The following is a 16,833-nucleotide window of genomic DNA, read 5'->3' on the forward strand; positions in this document are numbered from 1 at the left end:
ATAACAGACTTCTTTCAAAAACATAAAAAATAGTGTAATGTTTCCAAACATTTCACAGGTACTTTATGTGAGTGTATATTGTTATTGTTGCTCCTCCTCCTTTATATGAGCGAAGGAACACGTGCCTGTCCACGGCATTCTGAGAGCAGATCTGCGCAGTGGTTTTGTTCTTCCTGTTCTCTTTTGCTGTGCTGCATTTACATCAGATTACAACACGGAAGCAACGGTTCCTCCGAATCATTTGCCTGTCCCAAAAAGGATTCAGACAGGTACTGTGGGCCGAGTAGGGGCCCCAGGCGTGGAGTCCCAGGATCTGAGTGTCCATTTGATCAAGGAGAGATGAGTAAAGGAAAAACCAAAGGGCAGGAGAACATGCCCAGTTCTCTCCTCAGCAGCCAGGAGAATGAACGCCTGCTGGAGCTGCTGGGAAGGAGATGTGTGGTGAGTGAAGTAACTTTGATTTGAGGGCCAATCATAGATGGGCATTCTGTCCCACAAAGGATTTTGGGGATGGAAATCAATCAGTTATAAAAGAGAAAGTCCTCAAAGGAGAGACATGGAGCAGAGGTCACAGATGAGATTAGAGCTGTTACTGTTGATGTCAGTTAAAGGTCAAAGTGACACTCAGCCTTTCAAGTCCTTTTGTAGATGAAGAGATTGCACACAAAACATGTCTAGGACAACCTGTGACAGAATTTGCTGTAACAGCTCAACTATTTAATCCACTGTGTTTTGATTTTGCAATTATATTCACCCAGCAAAACTCCTAATATCATAAAAGCATAATTAGTTTTCTTCCAAATGTACACTTCACAACATTGTTAACCTGTTGGTATTGATGATTTATGTTTGCGACTACAAAGTTTAACTGGAGAGTGACAGGAAATGCTGTATGAGGCCACTTCCTGTTGTTGAAGAGGATGCTGATGTCTTTGCTCGAGCTTTTATTTGAATACTTCACTGATTAATCTTTTGTACATTTATGTAAGTTTATTGTGTTTGTGTGTGTGTGTGTGTGTGTGAACGCAGAGCACGGCCACAGCGGTTGTTCAGTTGTACATGGCTCTTCCTCACAGTCCGACCCAATGGAGTCTCCAACATACAGGAGTCGTGTGTTTCATTAAGGACAATCCTAAACGTTCATATTACATCCGGCTCTATGACATAAAGGTTAGAAATTCAGTTTTGAATCTGTAGTGTAAAAAAACCTTAACAAACATGCTCAGTATTTATATAACGTTTAAGCATCTTGCATCTATGCAGATAGAGATGCTGTCGATGCTTTTCTGAGATTGTATGCTGATAAATTAATATATACTGACTTCTGTTAGCATGACCATGGATGACCTGCGACCAAACAGGCTGAAATTAAATAAAGATACACTTCTGCTTTGAGTTCTGAGTCACAGCAGCTCAACTCAACTCATTCATGACAACACATTGTGGAAGCACCATTTAGACTTTGATAAGAATTTATGCGTGTTTTCATTTCATTTATTTATTTTTGTCAGGAAGGTAAAATGGTCTGGGAGCAGGAGCTATATAATCAGATGACATATTCCTGTCCATTGAGGTTCTTCCACAGTTTTTCAGCTGATGTGGGTAGACTCCTTTAAAATCTTGAAAACTCGTGTTAAATTATAGTCACTGTCTAAATAACTGCTCGAATTAAGCCACACTGGCATCATCAGAAATGTCTTTAAGTTTTGAATTGATTTTAAAACTGTCAGATTTGTTTTCTCTGCAAAATCTCACAATCTGGGAGATCTAATACAAATTTAAATGCACTTTAATTGTGTCTCAGGACTGTCAAGTAGGTTTGAACTTTGCCAGTGAGACAGAAGCTGAAGTGTTCAGAAACGTCACTGAGGAGAAGATTAATCACAGATTCAACCGCCAGGGTCAGTTACTGTCATTCTCATTCATATCTATATGAATTTTGCTCATTACCCATAAAAACTTCCTTTTTTATACATGCATATTTAGAAAAACGACAGCATGCTCCATCTGAAGGTATGTGTCTTCAGTTTAAAATTACATGGCTATTAATTTATAAATTAGCATTTTAAGACACTTTTTTTACTAACAGAGAAACAGGCACTACAACAAATCCCTCCAACAAATGGTGAGTCACTTTTAAAAGATTTGAAGACTTCATTATTGTTTCATTTACTCACCATTTTGTCATTACGTACCTGTATGACTTTCTTCTGTGGAACACAATTTTTTTTTAAATAAATGTATATAATGAAATTCAGTGGGGTTTTATACCCCTGAGGTTTTTTTTTTTACCCAAAATATTTTTTCAGCAGAAGAAAGTAAGTCAAACGGATTTGGAACAACAAGAGGGTCAATAAACGATGACAGAATTTTCATTTTTGGATGAACTATCCCTTTAATTCATCCTGGAGTGTTCACATAGTCTGAATGCATTGATAAATACAAGTGTTTAACCAAATATGTCTGTTAATCAGGTCCAGTTTCACAGCCCAGTTTAATGACCACGGTGGACATCCAGAACCCAGATATTGTTGCATCAAGGTACCGCTCTCCCCCAGTGCCGATCCCCGCACCAGCTTCAGTCTCCATATTAAGCAAAAAAGACAAAAAGGGAAAGAAGAAAGGCCCAAGGCTCACTAAGGCAGATATTGGAGCACCTAGTGGATTCAAGTAAGAAGGTTTTACCATAAGTTGGACACTCACTTTGTGTTTTTGTTCCATCTGTTTGAAGTGATGCTGTCTGTGCCTCTCCTGCCTTTTTAGACACGTCACTCATATTGGGTGGGATCCAAACTCTGGTTTTGATGTAAGAATTGTCCCTTTTCCTTAATGCATAAAGCAAATTTAGTCACATAAACTCGGCTTATTCTGATATAGCAAATAGCATTTCTAAAGTTATAAAAACAGCATTTTATGAACACTGACTTTGGCCCCTCCAGACCAACAATCTCGACCCTGACCTGAAGAAACTGTTCAACAGTGCTGGTATCAGTGACGCCCAGCTGGCAGATAAAGAAACATCTAAGCTAATCTATGACTTCATCGAGCAATCTGGAGGGTTGGATGCAGTAAAAGAGGAAATGAGGAAACAGGGTAAGCTCATTTTAAAATAAAATAACATTTATTTTGTTTACCATTTTAACTCTCTGTGTGGAATATTTGGAAGTTTGATTTGGAAATTTCACTTCGGTCAGCATGAAAAAGATACATTTTATAAATGCACCTTATTGATATTATTGTGAGCGATTCATCCGTGCAGGAATGTTTCATTTATTTTATTTTGAGCTTGTCATTTTTTATTATCAAAATGTTAAAACTTGATCTTCCAGTCAAATGACTTCTCTCTGGTGATGTTTGCTGGACTTCTCCAATCATGTGATCTGCTTAAACCCTGCCCCTTTCTTACAATCGCATTCAGATCACAGAACCAAGACCCCAGCCTACTTTTTCCCCATTTTTGATAATGCGTTTCACTCGAATGTACACCGCAATATGGAAGAAAAAAAATGGAAGTCACTACTTTGCTCTGGAATAGCCTTCCTGATATTGTTCGTTGCTCAGACTCGTTCTCCCAGTTTAAAACTAGACTAAAGACGCATCTATTTAGCCAGGCATTCACATAATTTTTTTATCTTACAGTTACTGTAAATTCGGCCTCTACTTCATAAACGCCAGAGGAGAACTGGCCCCGACTGAGCCTGGGTTCTCCCAAGGTTTTTTTTTCTCCATTGGGTCATCTGATGGAGTTTTAGGACACCATCTGGTCACTTGATGGAGTTTTTCGGTTCCTTGCCACTGTTGCCTTTGGCTTGCTCAGTTGGGAATATTCAAATTAAATGACCCATCATACCACTGATCAGCTCTACCAAACTTGGATGTCTTTTTCCAGTAATAAACAAACACTGTTAAGTTGTTTTGATTGATACTGTGAAGCAGCTTTGATACAATCTGTATTGTGAAAAGCGCTATATAAATATATTTGACTTGACTTGACTACTTTCGTTACATCACAACTTTAATGATCTTTGTTGCTCTCACTGATGCTTCTCGGTACCATTCTGGCTCTCTCCCTCCAGACCCAGGAGGTCCTCGTTCTGCCCCTGCACCTCCTCCACCCCGTGGTGGGCTTCCCCCAGTGCCAGGCCCACCCGGACGCCCTCCACCACCTGCACGCAGTCCTGGACCTCCGCATCGCGGTCCACCGCCACCTGGAGGCCGTTGTGGGCCTCCACCCCCACTGCCATCCTCTCTTCCGCCACCACCACCCAGCCACAGTCACAAGCCATCTCCTCCACCTATGGGTGGAGGTGCGCCACCTCCGCCCCCACCACCTCCTCCACCACCACCTTCTTCAGCCGCTAACTTCCCCAGTAGCCCTGCCAGCTCAGCTCCACCTCCTCCTCCTCCCTCTGGTGGTGGAGGACGAGGAACTTTACTGGAGGAAATTCGTCGTGGGCGTGTGCTAAAGAATGTACGTGAGACATTTTCATACAAACGCAATGCATTTTGTTCAATATGAGCATTATACTCTGCTTTGTTGTGAATAACCACGTTTTGAACGGTTATATGGTGTTTATCTCAGGTGCCTGACTCCCCGGACTCTAATCCAGCTCAAGATGAGTCCTCAGAGGGAATTGTGGGAGCTCTGATGATGGTGATGCAGAAAAGGAGTAAAGTTATCCATTCCTCAGGTAACTCGATCAATAAATCTAAAGGGTTTTTTCACACTTTTACAAATTCAACCTATAAAATATAACCTATTGAATGACTCGTGGCAGTAGCAAGTCCCATACTTGCTCTGCAATAACAGCCGCAGCGTAGCAGATCTATTCCACCAAAACCAAGCATACAACATTGTCATACCCATAAACATTATTTTGCTTAGTATGGTTGAATTGGATCATCGAAAGTCAGCAGCAAAGACATTGGCTTATAAATTGAGATTAAATACATAAAGTATATTTGTATTATTTGAAGCTATTTTAATTATTGCATTTTGCGTAATATTCTAAGTTTGCATTTCACTGTTTTTATTCATTTTGAGAAATACTGAATCTGTATGAGCTCACATCATAGCCAGCAGCCATATATCCCACTTAAGCCCAAGACTGTTGCCCACTGAAGCTAAGCAGGGTTGAGTCTGGTCAGTCTCTGGATGGGAATCCTCCTGGGAAAACTAGGTTGCTGCTGGAAGAGGTGTTAGTGAGGGCAGCAGGGGGTGATAACGTCCCATTATGATTATTATTGCAAAAAGCACAGTCCTTCGGAAGAGATAAACTGAGGTCCTGACTCTCTGTGGTCATTAAATATCCCAGGATGTCCTTTGAAAAAACAAAAACAGTAGGGGTTGAGCTGGCATCCTGACAAAATTTGAAAATTGGCCTCTGTTCATCATAATGGCCTCCTAATCATCCCCATATATACTGAATGGCTTCATCACTGTCTCCTCTCCACCAATAAGCTGGTGTGTGGTGGGCGTTCTGGCGCAATATGGCTGCCGTCGCATCGTCCAGGAGGATGCTGCACATTGGGGGTGGTCGAGTGGTCTAAATGCAATGTGCTTTGAGTGCAGAGAAAAGTGTTATATAAATGTAACAAATTATGATTATTATAACATTTAGACTAGAACTACAATAACCATCATGTTTACACAGCACACACAACGCCTCTGCACTTACTCTCAACATAAGTGTCAGTCAATAAATGATAAAACTTGCATTACTCATTTGAATAAGTAGCTCAGATATTTAATTGTTAATATATAAGTAGTGTGTTACTTTTCTAGTTACTCGAAAAAAGTATCTGATTACGTAACTTAATTGTAATGTGTTACTACCCCTAACACTACTTTCATGTGCTAGTGATTCACTGATTCTTGTAGTAATTTTGATGTATATTTCTTTGATTTTTTCAGATGATGAAGAAGATGATGGTGGTGATGAAGAGGAAGAGGATGAATGGGACAACTAATGCTTCTCTCTGCTCTTGGTTCACACACTTATGCCATTTCTGACATTCTATTTTATCAATAGACATGAAATCTGTTATTCCAGATTAAAGTCGCACTAAATGATCTGAGGATCTACTGGAAATCAAATAAAGCAATATAAACTAAACTCTGATAATGACTAGATTTCAAGCCCATTTTGCCGTTTGTCTCACTCGTTTCAAAGACTGTTCTGTCTTCTTTGTGCAGCAGTAGTTCAATGTGAGTTCATTCAAGAAGAAGGAACTTCAGTTGAGCCAAACCAGGAGTGGTGTTAGATTTCATCCAAACAGTCGGACCCGCCAAGCTTAACCACAGCTTTATGTTGGATATTTCCTTCTGTTTGTGCATACTTTTAACTCAACAACTGTCTTTTTCCAAATCTCTCTCCCTTAACCACAAACCCAGTAATGTTATTCTTGTCAAGGTAAGATATATTAAGTTTTGTAAGGCTGCATATATATATCACCTCCCCCTACAGCAGGGGTCTCAAACTCAAATTAACTGGGGGCCGCTAGAGGTAGAGTCTGGGTCAGGCTGGGCCGCATCAAGTATTCCACAAAAAAATTGTATTCAAGTATTCCAAAAAAGGAGCACAACTGATCCAATCTTCTCAATCTTTATTATTAACGTTTCTTCTGAACTGTTCCTCTGAATTTGAACATTCCTTTCTGTACATGATTGGTTCTTCATGAGCTGTCCTTCTGACAGTTGAAGTTCATTTTACAAACTTTCTTTGTCTATAACACATATTTGTGATATTTATATTTGCTTATGTCCTTTTTATTTTCTTTATACAACACATTAATGATATTGAATGTTTTTTTTGGAAGGCACATTTCCTTTTATTATACTTAGAAAAACAATTATTGCTTTTGAAATACAAATATTTGCAGTCATGTCTGCCCGTCTTATTGAATTCTTTGTATAGTGTCTCAAATTACTGACTGCACAAATCAAAGCAAACCTTCTTATCAACCTGTTGGACACATATTACAAGCTCAAAGTGATTATTCTCACATTGTTTTAGAGCAGTGTCTCTCTCCAACACGTCGCTCGCGAGCTGCCAGTAGCTCGTGGCCTGATTGGTGGTAGCTCGCCAAGGGGCCGTTCACATATCGCGCTCACATATTTTGCGCGCTCAAGTTCGTAATTTCAAATGTAGGCGCGCGGCAAGCGCGCTCATAATTGAAGCGACGCGCTCATTTTTTCCAGGCGCAGTATGTTTGTACTTCGCGGTTGTCTATGACAACTATTGACAACAAACCCTCCGTAAGCTGTCACGAGACTATCTATGGTAGCTCATAAGGGATACTTTTTTTTTTCTTTTTTTTTTACGCGGCACACGCAACGACGGGCCGCACTAACATTAAACTTTAATGTCAAGTAGGGGGCCACAAAATATCACCCCGCGGGCCGCAAATGGCCCGCGGGCCGCGAGTTTGAGACCCCTGCCCTACAGGACTTATGTGGAAGTACAAGTAACAACAGTTTAAAAAGTATTCTTGTAATCTTTGTAATGTTTAAAAAAAAAAATTGAAATATAATTTAAATAAGTATAATGTACAGTATTGTATATGATATACTGTACATATAATATAATTAAGACATTTATGTAGCCTTTTCTAAACGTGCATAAAAAAAAAAAAAAAAAAAACATCTGAATCTTGAGACAAAACAATGGAACTGACATATTTTAAAATAAGTCAGTACAAATTGCTTTCAGTTAAAACATGCATTTTAGTCCAGGACTAGTCTTAAGCCTTGTCTGTGAAACCGGGGGTTAATGCATTATATTAATATAAACATGGTGTTCAGACAGAAAAAAACTGGATAAAAACAAAAAACAGCAGTTTATTGTTATTGCTTTAAAAAACACCTAGTAGGACTCCCAAGCCCCAGAATACCATGATAATAAAATAATATTTATCACAAAAAATCACATTAACATGAACCTACACAAACATCTGTAAATACAAAGAGGAAATATTCAGGAAGCAACCATATTTAGGAAGTTTCTTTTTAGTTCAACAGCCAACACCAAAAGAAAGACACAACAGGACAAAGAAAGCCTATGTGGCATTTAAGTTCCTGCAGAGACAGACTCGGTTGTCATTCTGCACAATAACATCTCTGTGGAGAGGAAAGAATTGTGGTTTGGACTTTAGAGTTTGTTCTCTGCCCTTCAAGACCAGATAACATGAATGGGGTTAAAACCACTGAACGCTTTCATTATAAATATGCCACCAACACCCAAATGAAGAGAAAGAGTCTCTTATCCTTTAAAACATAATGACATTAATGGGCCAGACAAAGTAGATGTTAACAGAAGAAAATTATACAACACATTTCCTTTGCCTTTGTCCTTTAGTTTGGTGCTAAGTGATTTTCCACAGAAAGTGCTAAAAGAGGTAGACATTTCTGGCTTGAAACACCAACTGATAAAATGAACTGATTTTTTTTTACCCATTTTTTTTCTTGAGAACCTCGAGGTTAATTTAAATGAGTTTCAATGAGTTTAAAATACTAATTACAATTGCTCTAAAAACATCTACCTCTTTCTCATCAGCATCTCTCCATGTGTCCTGGTCCTGTTAATAAACAATACATAAAATGTCAATTTCCATTAAAACCAGCCCTGTCCCACCACCAAAGAGCACAACTCACATGAATATGTACACTCTCACAATAAATATGTTGTATGGTGTGGGTGAGAGAAAGAGAGAGAAAGAGGGTCACGGGAGAGATGAGGAAAGAGAGGAGGTTAGTTTTTAATCCTGACCACCAGTGACTATAGTCAAATACATACATTTTCTATGTACATGTGTCATTGTCACACAACACAAAGCACAGATACTGTGTTTATACACGAGCAAAAAACATGACCACATATCACCATTGACAAACTGTGGAATACAACATGATTTGATTATGGATTGAGAATGAGAATGTTTTTAGTGGTCCGACTACATTTCATCAGAGTCTAAAGGCAAAGATAGAAGAGACCAGACTGAAAAACTGCATCTATACAGCAGTTCAAATCAGGGAAGCTCCGTTTGTTGGGGGACGAACAATACAAGACAAAACAAGAGGATATAACGGACTTGTATTTTGGTTGCTTTCACAATCAAAGATGAAAAATTTCACCTGCAATGTGAAGTACGTATCGAGGCTTTTCACACTACAGCCATATCTGATTTCATTCGTTACAAGGGAGAGATTCTGATGCACAATTTCTATAAACATTTCGATTTTTGCAAATCCCATGACTTTCATTTTGGTCCAAAGTATTGTCCTAAAAAATTCCAGGGCAATGATCCAATCATGTTACAAATTCTGAAACCAGAGCGGCTTGTTCCACTTCAAAAAGAAGACAACATTTTATATTATTTTTTAACAATATTATAATATTTTTTTAGTATTAGATAATCATTTTGATAATCCATTTGAAATGTAAAAAAAATATTTTTAAATGTATTTTTAATCTAAAGACCAACATAGTTATTTTCAATCATTTTTAATTCACAATCAATCTAAAGTTTTATCTGAAACAACATGTTTAACCATGCAAGTGATACAGAAATATCACTTTCGGTGGAAGTTGCTTATCAATTCTAGGCTTTCAATTTCTGTCATGGATCAAGACTAAAATCAAAGCTCAAATGCATGTAGGACTATAAATGACACTTAAAGATACATTTATAATAAGTTATCAATTTATTAATTCAAACAAAAATGGAATAAATCACTTTCCATTTTTATGTTTGAAATATTATATATATATATTCATTTTATTTTTAATTGCCCCCCCTAGCCCTCCATTCAAATGGATCTGTTCTTCAAAGGACTTTCCAATGGAAAACTCCATAAAAACCTTTAAATGCTAAGAAAAGTAAAAACTTCAGTGGTCAAAATGATGGGAAGATATATTGTGCTATAATAATAGTCTTGCAGATACGTACTTCCAAGGATCTTAAAATGTACAAGAAGATTTATTCCAATGCTGCATTTAATATTCCGGGTGTTCAGAGATGCCTGACTGAATCTGCGATCTTTAAATTCAACCTTTTGATGCCTCTATAATGCAAAGCAAAAACATATTTTCGAATGTTTCTGATAGTATTTACACTGCACTTATCTGTGTACTGAATCTTAAAAGGGAATAGCTTATATTTTACATAATACGGCAGTAGTTTTGCTGGTGCGGCTGAACGTTTTAAGGAATTTATTTAGAAAACAGAGTAGTTTAACACTAACTATGGAAGTGAGCACACCAAAGCCAGATTTATATTAGTTAGGGGAGCTAAGTGCATCAAACTGTACCTCAAAATGAAAATCTATTTAGTTCAGACACAGTCTGATACATCTAATGAATCATTTTATTAAAGGGACTGAATAGGAGTTTGCCTGGAGGGAGTACATAATGATGGGGCAACATGGACTGGACAAGGTCAACAAGGTCCCAGATGCTGTTCCATTCACTGCTCCTGCAGCTCCTCCTCTTCCTGTTCTCCTGTGTGCCTGCGGTTGTTGCGTTTGGCTTTGTGTGGTTGGCTTTGTATCTGCTGCCTGTAGGACTGGCAGTACTGGTTGATGAGACGCACTTCAGGCTGCGGGTGGAGCTGGAGTTGAGATGGGTGGGACTGAGGGGGAGGGGGCGGGGGTGGAGGGTGGTGATGGGAATGGTGGCGGCGGTGCTCTGGTTCTACAGAGACGTCTGACTCGGTCAGCGCCTCCACAATCTCCCGGTCCAGGATCCTCAGGGAGATGCGCGCCACGGTGTGTTTGAAGTTGTTCTCAGTTGCCAGGCAGTGGTAAAGGCCGGCATCCGATTGGGCGAGAGATTTCAGCAGGATGCCATGCCCGGTCTTCAAGACCTCTTTGTCTCGATTGAGCTGAAAGAGAAAAGGAGTCTTTTATGTCCTCTAAATTAATGAGGCGAAACACAAAGGAGATATTTTAAAGAATTTGTCAATGAAAGTCAATGGGGTCCAAAACAACAATTTGTCAATGAAAGTCAATGGGGTCCAAAACAACATTGGAGCCCATTGACTTTCATTGTAATAAAAAAAAAAAAAAAAAAAAAAAACTTTTCAAAACATCTTTTGTGTTCCACAAAAGAAATAAAGTCATGCAGGTTTGTATCGACATGAGAGTGACATGAGAGCACCTTCTGGAAAAGCTACTTATGATGAGCTTTACTTCTACACATGGCAACCTGTGCTTTTTGGTGGTTGTCAGTGTATTATAAAGGTACAAAACTGATTGTAGTACTTCATTAGGTTGGGATAATAACATTACATCAGTTAATAAAATGTTTATTACCATAGAAATGTGGCAGCAACATTTTAGGTTACGTTCTGGCCACTACAGGTGCCAGTTTTTATTACATTTTTTACCATAAATTATAAAGAATTTTTGTACAGTGTAGGTAAATGATGTCAGAATTAGCGTTTTCGGCTGAACCATCTCTTTAAAAAGAGATAATGGTAACATGAGTGTCTTACTGCTTTTCGCTTGCCGTCCTTCTGGTAGAGCCATTTGACGGAGGCCTGTGGGGACCGCGGCTGGCACTCCAGGAACGTGCTGCTCCCCTCAACTCCAAACTGCACCGTCTCTCTCAGACGCTTTTCTACTGAGAGCGTCAGAGAAGGGCCACATTCAAGTTTCTAAAGATCTCTAGCGTTGTAACTCAGGATCATATAAAAGGCTGTTTACAAACCTTTAGCGTTGAATCCTCTGCACTGCCTTAAGGGATCTCCGTGTTTGATATCTTGCCTTCTGCTTCTCCTGAGGAGTTTAATTCACAGATGGTTATGGTTAAAAGCTTATGGACTATTTTCACTGTGACAAACTTTTCTCTTTATTTTGTAATGGTTCAATAGTTCTGTTGAAGAACGATATCCAAATGTTGCCATACATTAATTGACAGTGTGATCAGTATAAAAATGGGCCGGCAATGTAGTCTAGATATCACACACACATTTAGGATCATGGACCACAGTCAGGGTAAATGAATGCACTCTGACCTCTTGGTAGCCGGGGTGAAAGCAGAGCAGTGTTCTCCATCCCAGGCACAGTAAGGGTCTCGGGCCAGACAGCAGTCCGAACAGGCCTTGCCATAAACCGCACACCTGTGCAGGGACACCTGGGTAAGACCCCTTTCTGAGGACACGTACAACTGTTGCTGTAAACCGCAAGAGAGAAAGAGAAAAGGTTTAGAAACAGCACACTTCTTTTTTTTTTACAGATCAGGCACTGATTTTAGGTGTCACAGCTCAAAATATGAAAAAACTTACTTCAGGTAATTGCAACATTTCTCTTTTTCATTTAGTTTAAGTTAAAGTACTAACATAACTCAACCAAAATGAAAAAAAAAAATTAATAAAAAGACAAAAAAATCTAATCTAATAAAATGGACAAATATACAACTAAATTACAAAAACTTTTACAAATGAAAATGAAAACAGAAAATATAAAATAAAGTCCAATGCAACATATGAACAAAAACTATAATAGTATATCAATAATACTAAAACAACACTGGTTTTATGCATAGGATTATTACAACTAGGTAATTTTTACCCTTTTAGTAGAAATCTTCAGGGTTTTGACAGCTGCTGGAGTCTGAAACAATTAGAAGGAAAAAATTGTCGCATTATGGTATTTTTAAGGTATTTTCCACCCATGAGATTATGTAACAGAAAAAAAGTCATGAAAAATCTGTATTTGTGTACCTTAAAAACCTCAACTTCTTCCAAAACGAGCTCTTCTGTTGTGCTGATGTCTTTTGGTAAGACAATCACCTTCTGGACTGTTCCACGATCTAAAGTTCAAAGAGCATTATAAGTAAAGGTATGAGATTGCCCATCTTTTTATAAATTTAGCAAATTAAGCCGTTCATGTATAGCAACAGTGCACCTTCACATGATCGTCCAGCATTTAACTAAATAGGAAGAATCAGACATGGTCAAAAATGTCTAACCTGTGCCCAGGAAGAGCACCTCGTATCTTCCATCCACAGCATCCACCAGGTCCACAGCAATGGTGGTAAAACGGTAATCAACTCCAGTCCTGACCACCAGGGGACGCTTGTGTATCGGATATATAGGTTGATACATCAGCGGATGGGCGCGTACAAAGTTTACAGCCTCGTCAGAGAAGGCCTTAGTGGTGTGGAGATCAGGGGTGAACGTTCCTCCAGGACACTAAACAATAAAGCAAAAGCAGAAAGAGCAAAAATTAATTAGATAACAACAAAGAATCAACAATAAGATATCAAACTGGTTTTCATAAGCAATACTCACAGTCCCTGGGCGAGGGTAAGGGATTTTGCCAGTGTAGGGCGTCCACTGATAGTTGTGACCATGTTTGTGAGAGAAGGGTCCATTGAAGACATTTCTGATGTCAGCCATTGAGTACACACACACAGCAGAGCCTTTAAACACAGAGCTGGAGTGAAAGAGAGAGAATTGGCATCATAACTTAACAAAAGATAATCAATATAAACACTAAGTTGAAGGAATATAACTTTTTTCTTCTTCAAATAATATTTTATCTTTTAATTCATATATAAGAGCCTGCATATGCCTTGCCTATTTACTTGGTTACTTCTATTTATCTTACTTGCTTTTGTGATTTTTATAATATTTATATTGCTTCACATTCAAATAACATTGTCAAAGGTAGACAACTTTTCCACACAACATAAGAAACTGGTGACTGTCAAGCTCTAAAAACATAGAAAATTACTAGAAAAGTGATTTTATTTGCTTTGTGCACTATAAGTTTTCAATATGATAGCTTTTGTCCAAGGGAGAAAATATGTATTGTAAAAAAAAAAATGAAAGTGGTGTATTTCTTGCAAGAAATGAAGTAAGAGTTTGGAATAATAGAGTGTGAGTAAATTACAGATTTTTGGGGGGTCAACTATCAATTTAAATCTATAATTAAGAGATGTTTAGACTACAAAAATGCTCCTGTGTACTTACACCACCGTTCAAACTTTTGAGGGTTTTGGTTTTGATTTTTTATTTGGTTTTAGGGAAGAAAAAGTCTCTTATGCTCACCATGGCTACATCTATTTGATCAAAAACAGTAAAAACAGTAATATTGTGAAATATTATTACAAGTTAAAATATCTATTTTGATATATTTTCTGCAGCCATTTCTCCAGTCTTCAGTGTCACATGATCCTTCAAAAATCATTCTAATATGCTGATTTGCTTCTCAAGAAACATTTCTTGTTATTATCAAAAATAATATGAACAGTCGTGATACATTTTTTAATGAGTCTCAGACTCAAAAGAACAGCATTTACCTGAAACAGAATTTTTTGTAACACTGTAAAAAAATTTAATTTCACTTTTTGATCAATTTAATGCATCCTTGCTGAAAAAAAGTACTGATTTCTTTCAACAACAAATAGAAATGCATAACATAATGACCCCAAACCTTTGAACAGTACTGTAAGTATTTCATATGTTTGCATGAGAGATTATCTCACCCAGCTGTGGAGAACACAGCATACACGATGGGGTTCCGTTCATCATGGGTCCTCTGGATGAAAACGTCCCCTTTAAAACAAACAGATATCAGGCATCACAGACAGACAGACAGACAGAGAGCTGATCATGGACATGTTGTGATTATGGAGGAGAGAAAAACATATGCCATACTCAGTTCATCAAAGTAAGTCTCAACACCGTCTGCACCAATCACAGAACAGACCAGTCGTGCTTTGAGGAATGTCGTCCACTTATTCACCAGTGACCTTTGACCTCCATCATCATTCTGAAGGGAAAGCACACAAACAGATAAAAGATTAGACTTTAAACAAACCTGATTTACATACCGATTTGCATGACAAAAAAAATCATCATGATTAAAAGTTGATTATTAAGTCAGAATGTGGCTTAAGTAGACAAGTCTTGTGTCTAGCATCTGGATTTTCTCACCAGACAGACTCGACCAACTCTCGCGATGACGCTCGGAGCGCTGCCCCCCGAAGCATCTAAACTCTTCTCCCGAAAGAAGAAGTAAAGCTTATCATCATTCTTCTCCGCACTATCTGGAATCTTCTGGATTTTTATAAACACTGGCTCTGATGGAGAGATAAAAAGATTTGTAAAGAGATAAAGGGATAATATTTGTCTTTTCAATTGAATCACTTCACTCCTTAGCTCGTATCGTACCGTTCAGCCATCGGGAGTCGTACTGCTCGGTTCTGACAGCGGGACGGTCTCCCAAGGTTCTGAAGATTGCTGGATCTGTACCCATAAAGTCCACATGTACCCCAGCATACAGGTTCCCATCTGAAGACAGGAGAATGAGAGTAATGTGGCAAGAGAGAGAGCTTATGATGGATGAAGACTGGCTACATTTCTACTGCTAGAGGATTCTCATACAAGTTCAAGTGCGGAAGTAACAGAATAGTTCCCAAACTTTTTGACAAATTAATTTCCATGACTGCAGTACTTTTAACTCTTTCCCCGCCAATGACGGAATTTTCGGATTTTCACTGTTTTCACTGTTATACGGTAGGGAGCGCATTTACACATCTTCTGAAAAAGAACTTATTCTCCGGATCAAAGCACAGGTGAAAAAGAAGCAGAGACAAGAGATAGCATTTGTGAGCAGATGCATATGTAAAGTAACGCAATCATCAACATTAAACAAACATAAATCAAAACTGCCTAATGTTACTGAATGAAATGTCGACTCAGGATGAGCTACAGGACTGTGCAAGCTTTGGGGGTGTTGATGGACTTGATCTACCCCATCTATGATTTAAATCATTGAATCCGATCCAGACCTTTGACAAAAACAGGATTTTTTTGTTTTGCTCAAAATGTTGCTTTTTTATGAAACCCACATTCAAGTGTTGATAAAAAAAGAATGCATGAAGCTATAATAAAAAATAATAAAAAAAAATGTTTAAATGCAGAGGCTCTGTTCTTTCTTTTGATACATTCAGATATTTGTACAACAAAATATTCTGGGAGCCATTAAACTTTGGTTAAAATTATCAAAAATGCTGGCGCTGGCTGGTAACTTAGAGAGCTGGCGGGGAAAGAGTTAAAAGTAATAACTTCATAAATATTTCTGGAGTAAATTTCGATATGCATGTCATGTAAGAGAGAGAGAGAGAGAGAGAGAGAGAGAGTCTCACTGATCAGAGCTGCTGCGTTCTCCTGCCGGGGATCATAAGGAGACTTTCCTTTTCCAGAGTCCACATAACCAGGAACTAGCCGGAAGAGGTATTCCTACACACAATCAAACACACACACAATCAAACACACACACACACACACACACACACACACACACACACACACACACACACACACACACACACACACACACACACACACACACACACACACACACACACACACACACACACACACACACACACACACACACACACACACACACACACACACACACACACACACACACACACACACACACACACACACACACACACACACACACACACACACACACACACACACACACACACACACACACACACACACACACACACACACACACACACACACACACACACACACACACACACACACACACACACACACACACACACACACACACACACACACACACACACACACACACACACACACACACAATGAGTGATGCGAGTGACTGTACTGCAGAGCTCATTTTCATCATTTTTTTGTTTGTTTTAGTCACAAAAGATGTCAAAGTTCTCAGCTCTCCTTTGAACTTCTACGTCTAATAATCCTAGTCTACACATTACATAGTTGACGATAATGTGCAAAATGTCAGCTGTTAAAGACCACACACAAACCATTGATTCA

At 38.6% G+C, this 16,833-nt stretch overlaps 2 protein-coding genes across 4 annotated transcripts in view; one reads left to right on the forward strand and one right to left on the reverse strand.

The window, feature by feature from the left end:
- Nucleotides 1-159: 159 nt before the first annotated feature.
- Nucleotides 160-6,011, forward strand: wasb (WASP actin nucleation promoting factor b). Of its 2 annotated transcripts, none has more exons than XM_056261040.1 (12): nt 160-441; nt 1,030-1,170; nt 1,512-1,598; nt 1,805-1,901; nt 1,987-2,013; nt 2,090-2,125; nt 2,475-2,670; nt 2,764-2,806; nt 2,940-3,093; nt 4,077-4,471; nt 4,583-4,691; nt 5,924-6,011. In XM_056261040.1, exons 1-12 carry the CDS (start codon nt 340-342, stop codon nt 5,968-5,970), a joined length of 1,434 nt encoding a protein of 477 aa, XP_056117015.1. In that variant the 5' UTR covers nt 160-339; the 3' UTR covers nt 5,971-6,011. The 2 variants fall into 2 exon arrangements, with proteins under 2 accessions (XP_056117015.1, XP_056117014.1); XM_056261039.1 differs by having other exon boundaries at nt 5,915-6,008.
- A 4,347-nt stretch (nt 6,012-10,358) lies between these two features.
- Nucleotides 10,359-16,833, reverse strand: part of sema3gb (sema domain, immunoglobulin domain (Ig), short basic domain, secreted, (semaphorin) 3Gb) — a 42,458-nt gene continuing 35,983 nt past the window's right edge. The window contains exons 6-18 of one of the 2 annotated variants that reach the window (XM_056261035.1): nt 16,158-16,251; nt 15,181-15,300; nt 14,944-15,089; nt 14,665-14,779; nt 14,493-14,562; nt 13,294-13,438; nt 12,972-13,194; nt 12,724-12,812; nt 12,572-12,613; nt 12,016-12,173; nt 11,709-11,776; nt 11,494-11,621; nt 10,359-10,881 (exon numbers count right to left, since the gene is read on the reverse strand). In XM_056261035.1, coding sequence (XP_056117010.1) covers nt 10,465-10,881; nt 11,494-11,621; nt 11,709-11,776; nt 12,016-12,173; nt 12,572-12,613; nt 12,724-12,812; nt 12,972-13,194; nt 13,294-13,438; nt 14,493-14,562; nt 14,665-14,779; nt 14,944-15,089; nt 15,181-15,300; nt 16,158-16,251 — 1,815 coding nt within the window. In that variant the 3' untranslated portion in view covers nt 10,359-10,464. The remainder of the gene's footprint in view (nt 10,882-11,493; nt 11,622-11,708; nt 11,777-12,015; nt 12,174-12,571; nt 12,614-12,723; nt 12,813-12,971; nt 13,195-13,293; nt 13,439-14,492; nt 14,563-14,664; nt 14,780-14,943; nt 15,090-15,180; nt 15,301-16,157; nt 16,252-16,833) is intronic. The other variant, XM_056261036.1, reaches the window with a different exon arrangement.

This window comes from Rhinichthys klamathensis, unplaced genomic scaffold (assembly GCF_029890125.1).
Source record: "Rhinichthys klamathensis goyatoka isolate OS25496 unplaced genomic scaffold, OSU_Roscu_1.1 h1tg000180l_1, whole genome shotgun sequence".
Lineage (NCBI taxonomy): Eukaryota > Metazoa > Chordata > Actinopteri > Cypriniformes > Leuciscidae > Rhinichthys > Rhinichthys klamathensis.

What these genes read in the sequence shown, in the direction of transcription:
- wasb (XM_056261039.1), top strand. Translation starts at nt 340, where the DNA reads ATGAGTAAAGGAAAAACCAAAGGGCAGGAGAACATGCCCAGTTCTCTC. An exon ending in TGCTGGGAAGGAGATGTGTG is followed by an intron (nt 442 to 1,029) that starts GTGAGTGAAGTA and finishes GTGTGAACGCAG; the next exon opens with AGCACGGCCACAGCGGTTGT. An exon ending in TCCGGCTCTATGACATAAAG is followed by an intron (nt 1,171 to 1,511) that starts GTTAGAAATTCA and finishes TATTTTTGTCAG; the next exon opens with GAAGGTAAAATGGTCTGGGA.